Consider the following 23799-nt stretch of genomic DNA (forward strand, 5'->3'; position numbering starts at 1 on the left):
GCATACACATATCCTAACAGCTCATTTTAAAAGAATTAAGCATTATTCGTGTGTCTAATACACAGCGTAGAGAAAAGGTACAAAAGCAGTGTGAACTGTGAGGAGAGCTTTAACTAAAGCTCAGCTCCGAGGGCTCGTGAGGGCAAAGAGGCTTCGTGCAAAAGAAAAGACGGGTTTAGCGTTGGGGTGCTGACCTGAAGCTACACTACCAGTAAGGAGGAGGCAGGTGTTTAAGACCCGGGTATTGTGGGCTCATGGCTCTGTCTTTGAGAAAAAGACATTGACTATGGCAGCCGGAATTTAAGTAAGGCCTCATTTATAGGCAGAGTGTCGCCACCGGTAGCTCACAGAAGTAGAGAAGAGGAGGAAGTAGAGAGGAGGTCCCACATAGGTGAGGGACCAAAACTCGCCCCGACACCCTGAGTCCGAAGCATCTTTCTTTACCAGTCTCAGTTACCTGGTAGTGGCGGGAACAGAAGTGCCTTTGGCACACCTGTGGCATTATAGAGAGTAGTTTGGAATGTACATCTTCGTCATTAAGAAGTTATCGGAGATTATGTCTTGAGTCAGGAAACCAAGATTTTTGCACTGCTAAGGCTCACATTTGGCAGAGAAAGAGATAACAAGCCAGAGACTCTGACTGCTTCGCTGATCTCCCAAAATTTCACTCATGGACCTTTCAAAAACTTGTATTCCATTCATTCTTGAAGATTCCTGCTCAGTCATTAAGACAGCTCAGAGCTCATACCTGTAATAGTAGGGAAGAGGGAGGGAGAAGCAACAATGAGGAGGAGGATTGTCATGAGACCAAGGGCCCCTTGGCCATCTAGTAACCTCCAGATCAGCCCAGGTTACAGAGAAAGACCAAAAATAAAGACCCTCAGGTCAAATAAGACTTCCCTCCTTAATGCTTTCCAGATATGTCTCTTCTTCCTCCCTCTAGAATCCAGGGTCCCTATGCCACTGATACAACAGCTCTCTCATACAGTAACTGGATCTCAGAGCAGACAGCAATGGAACATGGCAGCTTTCTTGAGTTAGTGCCTTTATGCATCAACATTCCTGGACAGCACTGCACACACACACACAAAAAAAAAAATTGCCAATATACACGTTACCTGCCTAATGGGTTTTATGAACTGTGATAGGACAGAGAGTTCAAATCTGAATAAAGCAAAGTTTATATTCTAGAAACAATTAACATGCATAAGCAGGTAATTTTAATGTAATGTCAACCTTGACAGAGAACCATTGAGAGAGGACTAATATACGATGAGTAACAGATTTAAGAAATGTGCTGGGTTCCAGAGCTAGGCAGGCACAGCCAAGGCAGTCTTGTTTTATTCCCAGCTCTGTGTAGAGGAACATAACATCAGAGTTACATAGGGTGGGGTGTATACTGGGCTCAGAAGTAAATCCCAACTCTATTTTCTATTATCCATTTTTTACTAAAGGTGTGACCTGGAGGAATGGAGCCAACAAATGAGGTGGACTAGAGTCTTGTGTAATAGCCCACTTTGTTCAGAACATCAGACAATTTATATTCTGGGGATTAAGAAGAGTCACATAAGTAAACTACAATCACAAGGGCAAGCTGCGTGTGATGGACAAGTTGCACATGGCAAAAGGATTTTTTTTCCCCTCATAGAGACATGTAAACAAATAACAACTAGTTGTAATGGATGATCTGAAATAAACTCACTCCTATCCACCACACCTGGAGAAGCATGAAACAGTTTAAGAACAGTTTTGTGTTTTTGAAGAAACTAAGGTCACAGGATGCTTGTCTTGCTTTCTTGGAGTTTTCTCACAAGCAAGCAATCAGAATTCTCATGTGACTCCATTCTTAGACTGTTTGCAAACAATTTGTGTGAGCGTGGGTAAATCACGTAAAGCCATTAGTTGTTTTTTTGTTTGTTTGTTTGTTGTTTTGTTTTGTTTTTTTAGTTTTTATTATCTGTAGATCAGGAATGAAAAAGTTACACAACAGGACAGCTATGATCATTAAATTCAAATTATAGTTGAAGTTATCAACAAAATTCACAGCCTCATGAATATTATGAAGATATTATGGTCTCCCTAGGTAAGATGTGTTCTTTCATTGCTTGCTTTCTCTTGTAAGTATACTTCGAAAGCATACTTCCTAGCCAAGAGCAGCTGCTGCATAATTGTTTTGAGGATTTAAGGTTTGGTCAGTAGCTTTCAAGCTGGAAAAATCTCCTAGGACAGAAAGAGCAGAATTTTACACCAGATTCTAAGTCTCTAAAGTTCTTCAGTGCAACTGTATGAAACTAATTGAAAAAGACTGGAAATGCTATGTAGCCCTGTTTTCTCTACTGGTGATGGGGAATGGATTTGACAGGAGACCAGAAACTTAGATAAGTCCTATGATTCCTAAGAATTTTAATGGGCAAATGAAAGTTATTGACAATTGTCAGAGCAAGTCTCAACATGTCAATATGATTTCCTCCACATTTAACTGACACACCGGAAAGCTCAGAGCATGGCCTGCTGGCCTCCATGTACGCTAGAGCCATGAGGCTGATATATGATTGGGAATAGCCTTGCTTTAAGAATGATCTTCAGACACATAATGTCTATGTCATGTGGAAACTTGCAGATTCATGTGTTTCATCAGGAACTACTGAATCAGAGACCGGACTTTAAAAGATCGCCAGCTTATTCTCCTGCTCATGAAAGTCTGAGAAATACTGAATTAGTCAGTAATGAGAAAGGATTTACACTCAGATCCATCTCATTTTATGTTTTTGGACAAGCCATTTAATCTTTTTGACTGTATTCACACTCTATAAGTTGAAGAACAAATACTCTGACAATTACCGAACATTAACACAGCACTTGATATACTATAAGGGAAATAAGTTTTTGTGTTTTACAAACTCATATAACACAAAGTAAATACAGAAAATTATGAGCCTCTAACCATTAACTCAGAAGCCTCCAACTTTGGTTCCTGCAGGTGAAGAACTTGAAGAGAAATGTTGATAAGATTTCATTTCACTCAAAGCCACTATGTCAACATTTCTCTTCATAGTTTACAATAGGAATTTTATTTGATTCCCTGGGCTGTTGATAACAGTCGATGATTGCATCTCTGATTTGGCCCTAATCAACTGAACCAGTGTAACAGCAGTACGTAGATACACTAAAAATTAAGAATCCAGAGAGAGGGATTTTAAAAATGCACATTGTGTGTTATATGTCATCTGAGAGTAATGCCCCACTAAGTTGTCCTGGCTGGTTTCAACTGTCCAGACCTGCATGATCCCTCTGCTTCTGCCTCCTAAGCACCTGGGATTCCAGCTCAGGCTACTTCCCCTGGTAAAATGTAACTTGTAGAATTCAAATTTGTCACAGTTATCAAGTGTTAGATTCATCCTGTGACCATTATTTTGGGCAGAATGACAAAAGCATGAAAAGATATGCAAATTAGATCCTTAATATAATTAGAAAAGATTAAGGAACCTATGGGAAAAGATAATAAACATTTGTATAGCACATAATTAGAGCATGATTGAGTTAATATTTCACAAACTTGAAATATTAGGCTATAGATGATTATTTCATCATGGTCACTTTTAATATAGTTTTCTCTTTTGATCTATGGTAACTGAAGTAAATTGTTTTCAGTTGGACTTAAATATGCCTTTCGAATCGTCTCCATCTTTATAAATATAATTTCTTTAAATAGCCAAGTGAGGCTATTTGAGAAGAGCCAACTCTTCTCAAAATCCACATACATACCTTTATATAGATACAAGTGGGTAACTCATCACAATTTAGATACAAAATGAGAGTTACATAAATTCTCTTTTAAGATTTGTCTTTAATTTCTATTCATGTGTATATGTGTATGAATATTTGAGCGCAGCTGCCCTTCGAGGCCAGAAGAGGACATCAAATCCCCTGGAGCGGTCATAGCAGGCAGTTGTGACCTAACAAATGTGGTTGCTGGGAACCTAAGCTTCCTTTTGCCAACAGATGGAGACTGTTACAAAACCCAAAATATAGAGAATAAGTGTTCATGGGAGACTTGGCCCTACCCTAACTATCCATCTACAACCCAACCTTACACATAAGACTCAGGGAAAATCGTGGAAGAGGGGATGGAAAGTTTATAAGGGGGGATGGAAAGTTTCTCAGTGTACCTACCGCTGAGTATCCTTTTCTGGAGGCAACGGGGAAGCTGCACCCATGAATTAAATTCTCAATGATATAGTAGCCTAAACAAGAGCCTGCTTAATGACAATACTATCTGGCATGCCAACATGGATGTGGAAATATCACAAGCTCCCTCCCTAGATGAAGAGCCACGGACAATCAGTGGCCACTCAGGGTGAGGGGAGAAGAGTTTTCTTCATGGACAAGGTAGAAGGGATCAGCCCTAAACACACATCCCTGCTTAGCAACCCAGACTGGACTCAGTAGTTTATATACAAATATATGTGCAATATCAATAAAGAAGTCATAGATTTGAAAAGGGGACCCAGGGAGAGCTACAGTACACATGTGTGAATTCATCAAAATAAACTAAAAGCCTAACCTCATCTGCCAGGAATGGGAAAGACTCTTCTCATTGGAGAGGTTTTCTTGTACCAGCTTTTGCTCAGTTCACTCAGCCAGGATCATGTTGAACCCCCCCCCTTTTTTTTTAATTACTTGGGCTGGGAGACCAAAAAGATTAAAAATTAGCAGCTATTAAGGGCTGAATTATGTGGGTGGAGAAGTCTGTTGATGCCCTGAGGGGAAGGACCGCCTTACTGCATTCTTTTCCCACCTACTAGAGATAACAGTTGCTAGGAAACTGGCCCATCCCCCTAGGGAGGGACACCAGATCTTTAATGGTTTGAGGACCTTCCTATAGTCAATCAATTCAAAATGTAGCACCTTGACCAATAGATGCTTGCCAGGCAGGAATTGCCCCTGCCTTGGGCATGCTGGGAGGGACCAGAATCTATAAATCACCCAACTAACCTGGGGTGGCGCGCTCAGCTGCCACCGCTTCGGCGGTGGGGCTGTGTAGCCCAAGCTGCAGCTTGTAATTTTCAATAAAAAGACCCTTTTGTGTTTTGCAACGGAGTCGATTCCTGGAGATCTTTTGGGGGCTCGCGAACTGGGTATAACAGGGCAACCTCATCTATGGATAGAAAGCAACTTTGTTTTATGAACTCAAAGTTTACTTAAAGCCTCAGACTATCAGAACTCATTTGTAACGGGAAATTAGAGCAGAGGCAGGAATCTCACAGCTGTCCTTGCTCCTTGGTGCATTCCAAGTGAATTCTGTCAAGGAATCTATTGTGAGGGTGAAGGACTTCATTTGTTTGATAATACATTGGCTCAGAACGCCGTTTTTTTCAGCGTCGCAGATGAAGCTAGGTACATAAGCAGCACGTGAGCCCCAGGTGAGCCTTTCTCTTTCCTTGTTGCTATTTGGCTTTTCAGGGTCCGCCCCTTTCCTTTGGTGAAAGGGGGTGGGGGTGGGAGGAGAACACACAAAGGCTGTTATAGACTTTGGAACATCTGTGTGATATTATTCCAAAACAGTGCATAATGGCTTGGTGGGAACCAAAGGCTAGAAGCAAAAATATACAGTGGCAAAGCCAAGTTGATTGGTGCTAGGAAAGAAGGCACAGACGGGAGAACTTGCTGGTAGTATTTGAAAGGGGTGTTAAATGTTTGCGCTTTGAGTTTCCTTTTTGCTCCACAGAGCTCTAATAGAGCACAAGTCTTCCTTGACGGGGCAGATCGGCAAGGGTACACACATCTTCCCTGTCCTTCCCAAAATGTGGCATCTGGGTAAGGGATGTGAAGGAGACACAGTGGCTGCTTTCGTATTTAAGGCAAGCTTCAAACAGACAGAGAACTACAATAAATGTGTATAAACTCTCCATTTGGCAGAAATAGCAACAATGGGGATGCATTAAAGTGTATTTTATATGGCCACTTTCTATATGTAGTAAATCTTTGTCTTTATATAAAGTTGATAATGGCTTCCCATCTTTGTGTATCTCTGAACATTGTCCATATTTTTTTTCTCCTTTGGTTGAATGAAAAGTCACTAATGAGAAGAGAAAACTAGAAGAACAAAGTAATTCAAATTCTTGAATAGATTCTTTGTCAGATCAAAGGACTGGTTTGAAATTTAGCATGTTTGCTTTTCATAACAAAGTGCATTTCTAGATATTTCAAGGAGAAACTTACCTATTGGAACAGCAATCAATAATTTTGAGACTTAAAATGGTGGCATCGTAGGAAGTTATACCACATATGTTACATGTATAATTAGCTCTTTTTTAGAGAGTAATCTGGCAATATATGCCAGTAATTTTTTTTTACATGTTAAGGATTTTAGAATTTTCAAACAATTTGTTATTAGTTTCACTTTAAATAAGTATTTACTTATCATGATTTCAAAAAGTGATCAAGTCCATTTAGGTGAAAAGTATGTCATAAAAAGAGCCCTAAAAATATTTAATATCAGGGTTTAGATTCTACTATGTAAAAAATTAAATCAGAAAGAGACAGTATATTTACAGTTTGCTTACAGGACGCTGCCACTGAAGATACCAGAAACTGGAAACAAAATTCCTCTGAAGAGCAAATAAACTTGCTTATGACATACTATTCAGGACAAGTTTGGTAAACACAGTTACAAATGGGAAGGTGTACATGAAGTAACACTAAATGACTAAGATACAATAGCAAATAATACGAACACAAACCAGAGCTATATAAATATATGTAAACAAGCTATAAAAAGCAAGATAAAGCAGTTTAAAATTTATTAGACCTTTCCTCCTTCTTAATGTACTTTCATAAAACATGAGACTCTTGTCTAAAGAACGCTCACCTTACCAACACGAGCATCAGATTGCTGAAGCAGAAGGGAATTTAAACCTTTATCCATCGCTATCAACTGCAGAGGGATACATCACAAGAACCAGCTTTCTAAGCACCAGGAATCCTGTTTCCTATCTACCACAATAACAAGAGATTTTGATTCTCTATTACCTTTTTTAAGGCAAAAATAAGTTAATAATAGTAATAAGAATATTTTCCCATTCCATTAAAGAGAAATGCATGATTTTAACATGTCATTAAGAGAAAGGTTTATGCCTAAAGCATGGCAAAAAATTTTTGAATATTAAGCAACATAAAATCCTGAAATTGCAACATTTCTCTTTTTGTTTGTTTGTTTGAATTTGTTTTCAGCCTTCAGCTTTAAATATTTAAATATTTATAACATTTTCCCTTTGTATGAAATTGCAACTCACTGGCCTTCTTTGCTCAAGTCTATACCTTTCTACCAAACTTGTTATTTTCATTCATGTTTCATTTGTTTAAGGAATTTGGATTTTATGTATTACTTTGAAAATTGTTTTTTTCCTCATTCTATGTTATACTTTTATGTATCTATGAAAAATCTGACTTACTTATTTTTAAAAACTGCATGTTACAAATACTTCCTAAGATAAATATAATTTGAGATTCAAATATGAGTCACATATGCAATTGCTTATCTGTTTTTCCACATACAAAAAGATTAAAAGAGATGGCAGAAGAGATGGCTTGATATGTAAAAGTTCTTGCCATGCAAATTTGATGACTATCCCACAAGCCTTTAAGTAAAGAGAACTGATTCCATAAAGTTGTTTTCTGACTTCAACATGTGCTTGCTCTATGGCACATATGTGTTCACACTCACACATCATATACACATACATACACACAAACACAAATAATAAAATGAATTTTAAAAGATAAAAAGAGAGCTGGATTCCATGTACTCTGCCCAACAGTTGGCCATAAGTCTCAGCATTTGCTTTAATAGTCTGCAGGGCAGAGCCTTTCAGAGGCCCTTTGTGGCAGGTTCCTAACTTGTTTCCTGCTTTCTTCTTCTGATATCCATCCTCTTTGCCTTTCGGGATGGGGATTGAGCATTTTAGTCAGGGTCCTCTCTCTTGATTAGTTTCTTTAGATGTACAGATTTTAGTAGGTTTATCCTATATTATATGTCTATATGAGTGAGTATATACCGTGTGAGTCTTTCTGCTTCTGGGACAGCTCACTCAGGATGATCCTTTCCAGTTCCCACCATTTACCTGCAAATTTCATGATTTCCTTATTTTTCATTGCTGAGTAATATTCCATTGTGTAGATGTACCACAATTTCTGCATCCATTCTTCAGTTGAGGGGCATCTGGGCTGTTTCCAGCTTCTGGCTATTACAGAATCTTATGAAAGAAGTGGGAAATACTAAGATCAGGAGAGGACAGGATCTCCACAAAGAGAGCAACAGAACCAGAAAATTTGAACACAGGGGTCTTTCCAGAGACTCATACTCCAACCAAGTACCATGCATGGAGATAACCTAGAACCCCTGCACAGATGTAGCCCATGGCAGTTTAGTGTCCAAGTGGGTTACATAGTAATGGGAACAGGGACTGTCTCTGACATAATCTGATTGGCCTGCTCTTTGATCACCTCCCCCTGAGGGGGAGCAGCCTTACCAGGCCACAGAAGATGACAATGCAGCCACTCCTGATGAGATCTGATAGACTAAGATCAGAAGGAAGGAGAGGAGGACCTCCCATATCAGTGGACTTGGGGAGGGGCATTCGTGATGAAGGGGGAGGGAAGGTGCGATTAGGAGGGGAGAAGGAAGGGGTTTATGAGGGGATACAAAGTAAATAAAGTGTAATTAATAAAAGTTAAAAAAAAAAGAGAGAGCTGGATAAAAAGATGGCTCAGGGATTAAGAGTACTGAATGTTCTTCCAGGGGTCCTGAGTTCAATTCTTAGCAACCACATGGTGGCTCACAACCATCTATAATGAGATCTGGTGCCCTCTTCTGGCATGTAGGTGTATATGCAGATACAACATTGTATACACAATAAATAAATAAAAATTTTAAAAAACATAAAAAGAAACAGATAAAATATAGTTTTAAAATATATTTATCCAATACATCTAACTGATACAACTTCTGCGTATAGCTACATAAAGATTATTAATAGGGCTAGGGATATGGCTAATGTGATAAAGTGCTTGCTGCAAAGCGTGAGAAAAAAATGGGTATTCTCGGCTCTCACGTGAAAGCTGGGTGGGTGTGATACAGGGCTGGTGCAGCAGCCAGTCTCTAGTTCTAACTCTATAAAGGTAGAGACGGGAACCCCCAGAGCAGGCTGGCTAGGTAGACTGGTCCTTCTGTGAGTTCGGGGTTCATCTGGGAGAGCTTGTGGTAGATAGCGTGACCAGGAAAGACTCCCACCTTAGGACTCCACCACACACATCCTCGGTGTTGACCTCATGCACCACGTACATGGAAACACACATGTATACACACAGACAAATCCACAAAAATAGCGTTACTGAAACCATTTACTTCATGTTGTAAAACTCGGTTATGTACTCAGGAAAGCAAGCTCTACGTTAATGGTTAGTCGGCATGGTGCCTCGGCTCTACCACGCTGGACAGCACGAGAGATGAAGCGTGACGTGCTTACCCCTGTGCTGAGGAACATTTCAGTGCTCTCCATTATGAGCAATAAAACAAAAACTGTGCCCAGAAAGAAGAGAAATACTCCTTGAAGGGATACAGTCAAACTTAACAGGAGTTACAGAAGAAGAAATTTCAGTTTGGGGGTTCATTACTTTCCAAATCGGATTGGCAGTGAATAATCTATCTGCTACTGGAGAAAGTGTGAACTCAATCAAAATCACCGTTTATGTCCTTTGACACCCCCCCCCCCCCACACACACAAATATTCACTTAGACAGATTTATCCTTCAGAAAATGTCCACAAGTTTTTTTTCTTTTGTAACTTCTGTTGTGCTTGCTGTTTCCTGTAATGGAGTATTTGCCTTCTTGGGGGGGCTAATAAAAACAGGTTCTCATTTGTGTCTAATTCCATTCTGTGTCTAATTCCAGGGACTTCTCCCTCTTACATGCTGGAGCACCTCATAGTTTACATTAGAAAAATGGCCCCTGAAAATGCCACCCGGTGCAGGAATGCAGAAAGTTCTTAAGATTTGTTTTCAATTGTCAAAAATGACATTGTTTGGCACTGGTACTATTGTTCCAAGTGCTCCATTTTTGTAAAAGTTAAACAGAAAAATACACCTTAACCATCTTTGCTATCAAGACAGAATCTGGTAGGATCCATACAAATTATATATTGGATATAAAGGAATTTCAGTTTCATAGTTACAAAAGCCAACTGAGGAAAGAAAAGATTATCACACTTTTCTAGCAAATCAGGTGGTTATAAAATGATACATACACACAATATTGCTTTTAAATGATGGGTAATAAGCAAAAACAACAATTAGGAAAACAGGAAAGTGGAAGAAAGGGAGAGAAAATAAAACCGAGATTAGCTTTATTGGAAGTAAATGTTAATGAGAATGTCTTTATTACTACAAAGTCAATTTGCTTTATTAGTCCTTCAGAACTTTAATTCTCAATATGACTACAAAGGAATTTGAGCAAACAAATTGAATGTGTAACCAGACAACATGAAAAAGGAACTGAAGATTGAGTCCAGCAAAATAACTGTCTTCTCAAGCTTAAGGGGAAACAAGATTGCAGACTTAGAATCAAAAGTTTCTGTTTTGCAATAAGTATTGAGAGTGAGAGAAAATGCTCTATTCTGAAAATTTAAAAATTAAATTTAAGAAATAAATTGAAGAGGAGAGATTAACAGGAAAACAGTCATAGTTGTTATGAGCATGACTGACAAGATAAAACTTGAAGAGGGGGTTGGCAGGTTACGTGGAGGTGACAAGTTCTGGGAGGGAGAGGAAAACGGGTTGTATGAAAAATAAAGATTGCCTGATAATGAAGATGAAAAGTCTCTGAGAAATACAAACTACCTCAGAGGAGCCTGTCAGGAAGTGTGTCCATTTGTGACAGAGTGTCTCGGTGTGGTGGCTCCTCTTCCAAGGCTGATGATATTCCCAGGGGGGCAAGACAAGACAGTGAAGTTGCTTTAAAGAAGGTCAAACTTTCTGAAAATACGAGGATGTCAGAAAAAGTCCCTCTCTGTGCTCTGGGAGAAAAAAGCAGAAGACCAGAGAGATTTTAGATCTTCAGTTCAAAGAACTCAACAGGTCAAAGCACTGTGCCTCAGGTGTCATTTTCTGAGCCCAATTACAGTACAATTAGCCACTCACCTTGTATTTGCTCCCATATTTTGCATAGAGAGACTTTCAGCTTAACCCATTATTTTAACTCTCACATGCTCTTTTCTAACTGAATGTTTAGCTTTTGTCTTTATTTTAGGTCTTGTAAATCCTACTGTCAACATGTGTGACACTTGCAATGCTTGGTATGAAGTTGCACAGATGGCAAGACACAGTCCATTGAAGCCTCTTTTCCATAGAGTGAGAGCCAAGCCTTGGCTTTCTACAGACAACTGGTAAACTGGGTAAAGATATGCTGTTCTTGATTAACATGGAGGAGTGAAAAAAGATCCCAGCCGTGTTGCCAATAAGAATTCACCAAATACAAGGCAAAGGTGAAGGAAAGTTGTCCTAGTTTATTGAGCTTCATCTTCAATAAACGTCATCATTTATGAAAAAAGAACTATATTTTGTCATTTGTGATCCTCGAAGTCTCCTCTCTTATCTGCTTTAAATCCATTTGTGCTAGTGGTCTTATGGTCCAAGCTCTTTACCCAATAAACAAATAGATAGAGATGTCAAATAATAAATGATAGATAGATAGATAGATAGATAGATAGATAGATAGATAGATAGATGATAGGTTGGTAGGTTGACAGATACATGATAACCCAGCGCATTTGACTGATTAGCTGAAAGGGTAAAGCACCTCGTTCTCTTTAATTTCAGGTAAGTGTAGTGTCAAACTGACTTTTCAGTTTTCCCAGCACTCTGAGGTTTCAGTAGATCATCTGTGTTTTCAGATTTTCTCTGAAACCAGCTTTCACCAAATACTACTTATCTACTTCCAGGCATCACCAACAAATCACTTACAGAACTAGTACAATGTTTGCATACAATAGTACCAGATCAATAGATCACTCCAGAGCAACATGTCTCCCCCATTATGTGACGGAAAGTCTAAGTCACAACTCACAGACCAGAGAGGCATGCTTAAGGTTTTGAAATAACTCGGTCTCAAGGAGGGGTGAATAAAGAGTCTGAGCTATTGAACAATTTTGTTCCAACTGTTTGCACTTGTTGGGATAACTAGTTCTCCCTTTACTTAGGAACATTAACAGCCACTGATGATGAAAGCCAGTGCCCAGCAGAAACAGGCCAGAGAAAAATTACTGACTCACTTGCATAGCACCAGTTCGCCAGTTCTGAAGGCATATGAAGTGTGACTGCAGAGTAATATGAATGATTAGGTTCCTGTGGGCAACAGAACTCTTACATGTAAATGAGCAATGTCCCCTTCAGGAGTCCTTAGGATATCTGTCTGTGTGTTCCTATGTCCTTGGTCTGGAAGCATTTTTAGATTTCCCCTCTGCTGAGAATATTCTTCTGACCATCTTTAATAGTGGCAGTTTGTTCTTGGAGGAAGGATTCGATTTTGGAAATGATACAACGTATTTATAGTATACATCTGTCGCTTTTGTCTATCCAAAGCTCTTTTTCTCGATTTCTGGTTGAAGAGACTGCATTTCCTCTATTGTTCTCTTCTATAGCTTATGCTGTCTTTTGAAGGTCCTTGAGAAGGAAATAGTTTTTAAATGTCTTGGGAAGTTGCCATTTTCCCTGTGGTAACTGAACCCATATTTTGCCCTCCTCTTTTTTCACTATGTCTAAATTATTTAGATGGGCTTTACTTGACCACTGATTCTAGAGAGACAAACAAGAAGCATAATTATTTCCCACAGAGAGCTGATGAACTCAGAAGCAGACTCATGACAAAAGCACCGTGATGGTACTTGGTTCTTGGGCTGGAACTGAATGGGGTGACTCTCTCAGATGGCTACCATCTTGTTGCATCAGGAAAGAACCATTGTGCAAATGGACCCAGAACCTAAGAAAGCAGATCCTGAGACATGAGCAATAATACATATGTGTGTGCCTATCTGTGAAAGCCCATGTAATGAGAGATGTCAAATCCTGGTTTGTTTTTCTGATGGAAAAAATCCATCTTTTTTGTTTGTTTTGTTTTCAGAAAATAGGTAGAAACCATGATGAAATGGGGCAGGGGGAGGGAATGGAATGAATGGGGGGAAAAAAGACAACCGATCTGGAAATTAGAAATTACCCCAGGCAGGTGTTTTAGTATGAGGCCCTATGCCTACTGCTGTTCCTTCTTCTACCTTCTGGATCTGAAGACCAAATCATGGCCCTTGAACATGCTAGCTAGGCAAGTGCTCCACCACTGAGCTAAACCCCAACTGCTCAGTTTATCAGGATTATATTAGGTTTAATTAGGATCAACTTTTAGGTATTCTATAACTAAGTAGTCTTGTCTGGGGAAATTGCAACCAATTCTGATCTTGCTCTTAAACACCTCCCTCCACACTACCCTCAGAGTTGAATTACTTTGTTTATAAATGAAATTATGGAACACAATTCATGCTGAAATTAGGACCTGCTTGTAAATCGCAGTCTGCATTTCCCAATGGGTACCAATGTTCATTAGAAGTCAACAGCTATCAAAGTTCTGCTCACTTCCCCACCACCAGCTTTCTCTCAGACAAAAATGTGACCAAGGTTTACTTAGATTGAAAGAAGTGGGATTTACCATAAGTTAATCAATGGAGCTTATAATGGTTTGTTTCCTAGTAGGGTGGTAAAAAGTAATACCAAACATTGATGCCAAGGTGCTTTTGAGAGAAAAATCATATCTCTCAGCCTCCTCTGCTTCTTTCTACTTTCCAGAAGGATTTTCCTCTGTATACCCTTACCTAAGAGGCTAGGGCTATACTGCTCAGTGAAGGATGTATTAAGTAATTTCAGGCTGTAGAATCAAAGACTGGAGTATGGTCAGAAGCATGAAAGGAAGGGGGAAATAACCTAGTACCTTCCTAGAATTTGTTCACCAGTTCTGCAATAATGTACAGGAGCTTATTGTTAATAGAAGGATCTCAGGTGACTTTTATGTAGATGGTTCATATACAATATGTGAGAAAAGAGTCCACACATACCTGAGACACACTCTGAATGGGATTAATTGTTTGGTTATTTTGAAACATACCTCAGAGATTGGATTTGTCTATGATAGTATTTCCAGGGATAATTAAGCCATTGGAGCTCTAGAGCTCTGACCTATTTAAGATTGCCTTGGTGTATTCATAATATGATGGTATTGTTGGGAGTTCATAGGATATGGACACTGGTTGGAGTAGGTCACTGAAAGTGTGTCTTTTGGGGTTGTATTTTGCCATGACATCTTGTCATATTCCTCTTCTCTGTTTCTTAGGGGTGTGTGTGTGTGTGTACACTTTTCCTGTCTTAGTTCTAGGTTACAGAGAAGACATATCTAAGAAAAAGTTTCTACTCCTGTGTAGCCCAGAAAAGTTCCATATTTGGGTTTGGGTTCAAGATCAAGTGAGGTAGTTGGCTCTACATGTTAGGCAATATGCTTGAGTCAGTGATGACTACAGAAAACAAGTGGTAGCTGTCAATTCTGCTATACATTAAAACTGTCTGATAAAATATATATAATACTGATGTCTGGGCCATTCACCCAAAAAGTCTGATTTCATCAGCTTTGGAACAGTCTGAATATTAAGATTTTTAAAGCTCTGTATGTATTTTACATTGCATAACCAAAAACCCTGGAGAAGACAAAATAAGTTCTATTACTCTGGAACCCTAGATGAAAACAGTATCGATACTCTAGCCTGTTCCCTTCAAGTTTCAGCATGAAAGAAAGCTGTGAGCACCACAAAAACAGTGGTTGACAATATTTGGGTTACTGTAACCATGAACATAGTCAAAGATAAAGAAAACATTCATAGTCTGGCTTCTTTGGGCTTTGGCTACAAAGAAAGGCACTGCACAATAAAAATAAGAACTCTAAAACATCATGACAGTAGTTAACTACAACACCTTTTTTGGCTGAAAGCATTTTTCTTAAAGAAATAGCAAAGTTATAAGCAACCTACTTGTTTGTCTTCAGACTGGGGTGATCAGATTCCCAGTGAAGAATGGACTTGATTCTCTTCCTTTGCTAAAAGTAGTTGATGTTAAAAGTAAAAGCACATGTGAACTGTAGTTTTAGGAAAAAAAAAGGGGGGGGGGTAGCCAAGTTCAGAATATTGAAAGAATAATGATTTTATTAAATCTAATATTCTGAGATAGTTGCCAGAGTTTAGTGGCTAGTTTGTCTTGGTTTGTTTTTCATAACAACATGGTGTATTTTGATTTTATAAAAAGTAAACTATCTTTGCCCAAATAATACAATTCTTTATTTCAATGATGATAGTGATCTTAAAAATAAGGTCTATGAGCCGGGTGCAGTGATGCACGCCTGTAATCCTAGCACTCTGGGAGGCAGAGGCAGGCAGATCTCTGTGAGTTCCAGGCCAGCCTGGTCTACAGAGAGAGTCTAGGACGGCCAAGGCTACACAGAGAAACCCTGTCTCGAAAAACAAACAAACAAACAAACAAACAGAAAGTCTATAGGTTAGATCTAAGATGTGAATTATAAGAATTATATGCATGCTTTTAAAAGTTATGAGCTCCAAACTAAGGGTCAACGCTGCTCTGGGACAATCTATACGTTTTAGAGTGGGATCCATATATATTCTGAAATTGTTATATCTTTCTATGAGTTAGTCTGTGGTTTTTTTTCCCCCCTGATTTTCAAGGAGTTCATAACAACAACAACCAGCTTTGGGGCTCCATGTTCTTAGAGACTCCCTCACTCTCATCCCTCACTCTTGTCCCTTCCTCTAGTCACTCTCGAGAAGTATTGAGAACAAGGCATGAGGCACAGTTTGTTTTGTTCTTCACGTACGCTTTTCTACGCCAATGCTGCAGACGTGTGTGCTGCCAGGTTGGCACACTGTTGTGGCTGAGGTTAATTTGCTGTTAGATAGGGCCAGCCATGGCTATGACCTTTGTTACTTTTGCTGAAGCTTCTGGGAATATTCCAAGAAACAGGGCAGTTTTCATAATGCTCACTTCACAGATTCTGTACAGTGTCATAAGTATAAAACAGAAGGTGGGTTTGATGTTGAGCCTGTTCTTGTATCTAATCAGTTATCATGCGTCTGAGGTGGGCATTGCCAAAGGTTGTAAATACAGGAAAGGTATTGCATGTATAGATCACAGCCAACGTATAGAAATGTACTAGATTTGAAATGATAAAGATATTGTGAAAAAAAAAAATTAAAGAGAAGTTTTTTTTTTCCGCTTAAAAATTTATTCAACATACAAAAAAATCCTAATTCCTTTTCAGGATTACAAACATCTAAAGTTTTCTTCTAGATGACATTTAGCCTCACCACGGCAAATAATGTGATTTTTGTTAAAATAACATTTTAACATGAGATCCATCTAACACACACAATTACCTTTTAGGATATTGGAATAGGGCAGTTTTGTGGCTTAATTTCCTCTTTGTCTGAGAAATATGATATGTGATAATTTTTGTTAAAAAGCTAATTTCAAAATATATGATGAGAATACAGTTAATTTTCAGGAGGGGTCAAGAACTTGCTGCTTGTTGTATATTTTTTAAAAAATAATCTGGAGTATTTATTTAATCTTAAGCATTTAAAAAATTGTTATCAGCCAGGTAGTAATGGCACATGTCTTTAATCCCAGCACTCAGAAAGCAAAGATAGGCAGATCTCTAAATTCAAGGCCAGCCTCGTCTACAGAGCAAGTTCCGGGACAGCCAGGACTACACAGAGAAACCTTGTCATTAAAAAACAGAAGAAGGAGAAAAAAGGTGTTAGCATGCTGCTTTCCTTAGTCCTGGCTGTTGTTTTCCTGGAGGCTGCTGTACTGGCTCATTGTCTGGAACAATAAAATTTAGCAAGGCACAAGTCAACTAGGCTTTAGATTGGATAAATCCTGCATAATAAGCAGTTTTGATGTCATTCTTTCATTCTGAAGGAGAACCACTAAAGACATATATGAAGTAGGAAGCTGGAGTCTGCTCCAGTCAATCCTACCCTCTTGTTCTGTGAACAGAAAATGTAGGAAGAAGTACAGCCTTCAGGTAGTGACTATCATGCTAATGTCTCTGACAACCTCTGTCAAGGAGATTCCTGATATGAAAGTCCTCAGGAAACCTGAGACCTGCCCTTGCTAATGATAGCCACACAGAGCTGTGAGGCTCAGCTGGTCATCACTGGGTGAGGAAGGGTCAGGGTCATAGATTTGAGTCAGAGCCAAGCTCAAGATTTCTTTTTTTTCTTTGTAAAATCGTAGTTCTTGTCCTGCCTTCCTGGCTTCCTCCAGCTGCCCCAGGGCTTCACGTAGCTCTTGAGAGAGAATTCCTGGTGATTCACGCTCCTTCATGATCCAGTCCAGGGCCATGTGGCTGCGCATCTTTTCATCTAAAGAATATTGGGAATAATAGGAGATGACTTCCTAGAACCAAGAAACAAAAGTTCAGAGTGTCAATAAAAAGAAACACAGGTACATGTATGCAAGGTCTTCCATTCCTCTCCAATCATATGGCCTTCAAGCAACTCGAACTTTTGAAATCTGAAACCTAATCCCACTGACATACCTCTGAAAAAGAAATGATGAACTAATCTGATCCTGCAAAGCCTGTTCCTCCAGGCTAAGTCAAAACATAACACTAGGAATGACAACAATGTTCACAAAATGAAGCTCTAGAAAATACAAGTTTGTCCTTGAAAATATAGTCCTATAACAACTGGTATAAATATGACTTAGTTTTTCACTGGACCCTTGGTCCCAGTACCATTGTCTTTGACAAGATAGAGAGAAGGAACTACACACACAAGTTGAAGTGGAATGAGGTTTGCACATACCTATTAAAGGAATAAGGAAGCATTCAGTCAAGGGGACTTTAAAACAAGACTTTGAAACCCCAAACACGACGGCCCAGCTTATGTGTTTTGTTGTTGGACCACAGTCCAAGAATTTGGTCTTATGGGGGGGAATTTTGAGTGCTTATGATAAAACTCCAAGAAAAAAAGACAAGAGGAGTCTTATGACCTCAGTTTCTTAAAAAACAAAACAAAACAAAAACTCAAAAATTGTTCTTGTAATGGGTTTTCATGTTACTTCCAAGTATAGTGAATAAGAGTGAGTTTACTTCATATTATTCATTACAACTGACTATTTATTACCTCTGGAAAAATATGTTTTTGATATGTGCAGTTTGCCATATGCAGCTTGCCCTTGTGATTGTACACTTTGCTCATGTGACTCTTTTCACCCCTCAGAGCTCAGAGTAGAACTTGTCTGATGCTCTGAATAAAGTGGGCTATTGTAGGTGACTTTAGTCTACATCATTTATTGGCTCCATTTGCCCAGGTCTCACTACCTTTACACTGGTAAATGCTTTGTTAGTATAAGGAAGACAAATATCCAGATGGCTCATAATAAACACAGAAAGAACCTGAAAAATGGGGGATTATCATTATTGGTATTACAATGATACCTTTATAATATACAATTTCTTGCTTTTGCAAACAATTAAAAATTAACCACTCCTTTCAATTCTTCGGTGAAAAAATATCAATTCATCATGCTGTCATACATATGTTTGATCATGGGAAATGGATGCATTGCTTATTTTTATTTTCAAGAGCATATGGTATTTATTTATGACCTTAACAAATTAAAAACAATCACGGAGAAGTGTTTATAACCAATCCGACAAATTTCAAAGGACTTTCATAAAATCAAAGGAAAGAAAAAAAAATAGCCAAAGCCATACTCAGCTACTCATTTCTTTTCCGTTTTTGATATTTTGAGAGCCAGATTTTCTAAGCAACTAAAAACTACTGGGACTGTAGCGCCTCTACCCTCAGAGGCTTACTTCTTCATACAAATGCTAATTAGGAAATTCTCAGGAATAAACTATTGTCCTTCAAGTGCTAATGATGAGTAGAGAAAGGATACATCTCAGAGGACAACAAGAGAAAAGCGTTGAACACTCAGGACAGAGTTTACATTTGGTAGTAAGAGCAAGAAGGGTTCCTATTGTAAGTAATGAAGAAATATTGAGAGCTTGCCTCTGGAAAACAAAGAGGAACCTCCTAAGCCAAAACATAAGGTGACTAAATTTGAGCATGTCCAACTTCATGATCCTTTCTGCTGCTTCTGAGGAACTTTTGGTAGTTAAGAAATAACCTTTTGCAGTGAAAATTCTGCCTGTTTTTAGTGAGGAGGCTTTGGAAGCAGCTCATTCTCTTTTTCTTTCTATACTGGAGAGTGCAAGAGTGTAGAGATCCAATGCTGTCTTAATGGTTGCTTCATTCTGTATACAGTGTTCAGATCAACCCTATGCAAAGCCGACATTCTTAGTGTGCAGTTTCCAACTAGATATTCTTTCACTTGCCCCTGCTCTTACTCAATAGGTAAATATACATTTAAAACAAAGTAATGCATGAATAAAAGAGGTTTCAGTTGTTATGCCTAGTTCATGAGGTTCCCAAAGACCACCAGGAATTGACTCCGCTGCAAAAAACATGAGGGTTTATTGGATATAAGCTTGAGCCTGGGTCGGAAAACTTCCTGTGGAAGCAGGAGATGAATGCTGCGGAGCTGTATAGGGTAAAAAAGGTTTTTAAAGGGAAAAGCTACAAGCAGGGAGTTACATGCATTGGTGTTACATGATTGGGTAAGGGAGATTAACTTTTGAAATGATTGTTTTACTTTAGGCGCCAAGTCCATAAACAGTTCTGGCCTGGCCATCTGGGCCGGTTTCCTAGCAACTGTATCTCTAGTGGGCAGGAAAAGAATACAGTTAAACTGGTTCCTCCTTGCAGGTGGCAGGACATGGCTCCACCTGGCTGGCCTTCAGTCAAGGTTGTGCTTTAAATTTTAAACCAATACCCCCAAAAACTAATTTTTAATTCTTTAGTCTCTCACGATCAATATGTATAAAATATACATAGAAGAATCTGAATAAAAGAAGCCTCTTCAAAGTTTGATAAGCTTCTGACCTTGTCCTCTACACACTAACCTGTCTCAACTGGAAAGTCTCACCTGTCGAGAGCACTTTGTCTCACGGAGGGCTTTCAGGCTTCCATTCCAGTGTAGTAGTTGGAAGATGGTCATCAGTTCCTACAAAACCCAAACATCTGTCATTGATCTTAAAGCAGAATGTATGTATGATATATGATACTGTCAAAAACTTTGGGACTTTCCAAAGAACAGAACCCCAAGACCCCTAAAGCAGAGCCTCCATTTACTTGTTTTGTTTTATTTTCAATGTAAAATTACTAAATGATTGGCAATTATCTTTCAACACTAAAAATGTACACATTAAAATAATTGTATACCCCAAAGTTACTTAGGTATGTCAGAACATAGAAAAACCAACATACAAAGTTATACATAAATTATGTCACTTTTAATAGAGTCTGAAACCATTTTAATGTTCATTTTTAGAGAACAATTAAAGTATGATATGTCCATATTACTGAACACTGTAAGCATGATGGATGTAAAGACTTTCTAAGCTGTAATTCAAAGAACTCTATGGTGTATTTTTACAATAAGAAAACAGCACATAACAATGTGTACTTTGTGTTTTATTTTAAAAGAACAGAAGATTCCTATACACACATTTGCTTGCAAATGCCTGGAAGAGTTCTTAAAAGATGTAAAACAAACCTGGTACTAGAGAGTCTGGGGGCATCACTTGGCAGCAGAGCATGTATTTAGTATGCATGAGACTCAACTTTGGGTCTCCAGAACCAAAACGATGAATAAAATTGATCTGGTAACATGGCTGACGTGAAAGAAAAGAAGTAGGAGGCATTCTTTCCAGTGTTCTGGAGAAAAGGTTTTGGGTTTCATGTGACTAAGTGACATTAAAGAAAACAACTAAAATTTAAAATTTTTAAACTGAAAAAGAAATATGCCTATATTGCTAAGTAAAAATTATACAAGTCTATTTGCTTTGGACCAAGCTCCTTTCAGTATTTGACCTAAAATGGACCAAACCAAAATAGACTCAGCCATGTTAAAGTCCCATGTTAACAAGCTGAAATATATCATTATTTACTGATTTATTTTTATCAAAAAGTGGGAATTGAAGGTGAGGGAGAAAGAAAGTAAGGGGGGAGGGAAGAAGGGAGGGGAGAGAAATAATTTTAGCCAGCATAAGAAGAGAAGAAGTAAGCCCCTCTGCTTTAAGAATGCCTTAAAAGCTGGGCATGGTAATCCCAGCACTCAGTGAGGCAGAGGCAGGTGAATCTCTATGAGTTCAAGGCCAGCCTCGTCTACAAAAGCAAGTCCAGGAGTGCCAAGGATACAAAGAGAAACCCTGTCTCTATAAAACAATAAACAAAACCAAGAATGTCTTAAAATATAGGCGATATGGTAGTACTCACCTTAAAACAAATGAAAGGTTCTATATTCAGTGTTCTTAGCCCCAACTAAGCACAACAGTGATTTGTCAGCTCTATTCCCACTTCCTTGCCTGATGTCAAGGTGAGCAGAGGACCAGCAGGCTGCACATTTCCTAATGTGGTCACAGCTGGCAGTTTTCTACTGAAATTATCTGTTTCACTTATTCAGGGATTTTATTTTTGTTCTTGCTTTTGTTTTCTTTTTTGTGTGTGTGTGTGTTTTGTTTTTTAAAATTAGACATTGATTATGGATCAATACTGTAAACCACAACCATACAGTCATTGGAAAAAAACCTCATATAATTAACGAACTTTCTGTTTTTGGAAATAGTTATGAAATCTTAGCATCTAGACAGATGTCCTATTGATTGTGCATAACAGTCTTTTACAGATTGTCTTTACTTCTCTTTGCTCAAAAACATGTTTTTCTTCTTCACAAAGGTCGGTTGCAGGCATGTTAAATTTATCTGGTGCATTTTAGAACTGTAGAATTACCAAAAGCTTCAGCAGCACAAGCCTCAGCTTTAAAGCTGCTATTGTAGGTTAGTGCTACTGCTTTTCACTCTGAGATCCAGATCATTGTCTTTACTCCACCATACCATGAGTACCCCAGGAGATACTGAGCTTGAAGTGAAAGCAGAACCATTTGTTTCCATCAATTAAACACAACACAAATATAAACCAAGTTGCTTTTTCCACTCCAAACAAAGGCCCCACCGTCCAGTGTCCCAAGTCAAATGTCAAGAGACATGCCTGTTACGGCCCCCTTCTCCCTGGTCCCAAACTGCACTTCTGCACAGTACCATATTAATATGAAAAAGTCACATCACTTCAACAGACTACAAAATCTTGCCTAATAGGGCTTTTACCACTGTGCCCGTCAGTCCATTTATCAGAGTATCCTCAGTTGCTTAGGAGAGTAAACTTTTGCTACCTTCCCTAGTGCTCCCTTCAAACCCATTCATGAAACACTTTGTAGCCACAAAAATGAGCGTGAATTCTCTATGCTCTGTGTTGTAATAGAAGGCCAATATTTGAAGAGTTTTTTTCTTTATTTCACATAAAAATCTACTTGAATTTTGCACTCATTTGTCTGTTGTGTATGTGTATATGTAAGTGGATGTGTACATGAATATGAATGAGGCCACAGTGGGTATCCTCCTTGGTTGCTCACCATCTTATTTTTTGAGAAAAAGTCTCACTGAAGTTGGAGCTCACTGATTTGGTTAGACTGCCCAGCCCTACGTATCTCCCTGTCTTCATATTTTGTAATGCTGAGACTACCATGAGCCACTATGCCTGGATTCTTATGTCAACACTAGGAGTAGAATTAAAGTCGTCTTGTCTGTATGTAAGCACTTTAGCCTGAGCTATCTCTACAGCCCCAAATTTATTTTTTTTAATGAAGAAAAAAAATATTACTCTGCTTCTTCAGTTGACCTCCCACCTACCCCAAATCTGCAGCTGGTTTTATATTTAATTTTTTTTTCAGTTCTGGAGATCAAACTCAAGACCTTGGACATGCTTGTCAATCCGCTACCACTGATCTATACTCACAGTCCCTATGTAAATTTGGCCACCAAAATAAAGAGGCTGGACATGTGTTGCGGCTTCTAGTACTCATCCTAACATTGCCCTACAGTGACCCTGTCAGAGAAACAACTTATTGTTAAAACTGTCACAGAGAGAGGATCTCTGACAGTTTTTGCTGTTGGTTTTACTCTTCTTTCTTCAGGATCTTCTGAGACCACATTCTCATCTCTGTACCAACATCTGCTTCTTGTAGCTGCACTGTTGGCATTTTACCTGGAGAATTCCCCAGTACTTTAGCATCCATGTTTATGCTATGAACAGAGCCAGACTTCTTTCCATGCCCCTTGGCCACCTTCATCTCTCAAAGGCTTGAGCTGTTCTTGCCTCTGGGAGGAATGTCATTCATCTCCCTACTGCTCTGATTTGTCTAAAAAGTACTTCCTCCTGAGAGTGGCTCTGGTTCTTTTCTTTTCTCTCTCTCTCTCTCTCTCTCTCTCTCCCTCTTTCTTTCATCATTTTACAGCCTCCTCCCTCCTCTCCTCACAGTCCCACCTTCATGCCCCTCCCCCACACCCCCTCTCCTTCTCAGAGAAAGGAAAGCCCCCAAGGGGTATCAACCCACTCTGACATCTCAAGCTGCAGCAGGAATGCAACTCAAAATAACTCTGAGATTCCATCTTATACCCATCAGAAAGGCTAAGATCAAAAACTCAAATGACAGCACATGCTTGAGAGGATATGG

General features: G+C 38.9%; 1 protein-coding gene across 1 annotated transcript in view; it reads right to left on the bottom strand.

Annotated features, from left to right (window-relative positions):
- Window positions 1-16368: 16368 nt before the first annotated feature.
- The window catches only part of Lix1 (limb and CNS expressed 1), a 52811-nt gene continuing 45380 nt past the window's right edge, over window positions 16369-23799 (bottom strand). The window contains exons 5-6 of the mRNA XM_021654954.2: window positions 20155-20232; window positions 16369-17556 (exon numbers count right to left, since the gene is read on the bottom strand). Coding sequence (XP_021510629.1) covers window positions 17272-17556; window positions 20155-20232 — 363 coding nt within the window. The 3' untranslated portion in view covers window positions 16369-17271. The remainder of the gene's footprint in view (window positions 17557-20154; window positions 20233-23799) is intronic.

Source organism: Meriones unguiculatus, chromosome 20 (genome assembly GCF_030254825.1).
Source record: "Meriones unguiculatus strain TT.TT164.6M chromosome 20, Bangor_MerUng_6.1, whole genome shotgun sequence".
Lineage (NCBI taxonomy): Eukaryota > Metazoa > Chordata > Mammalia > Rodentia > Muridae > Meriones > Meriones unguiculatus.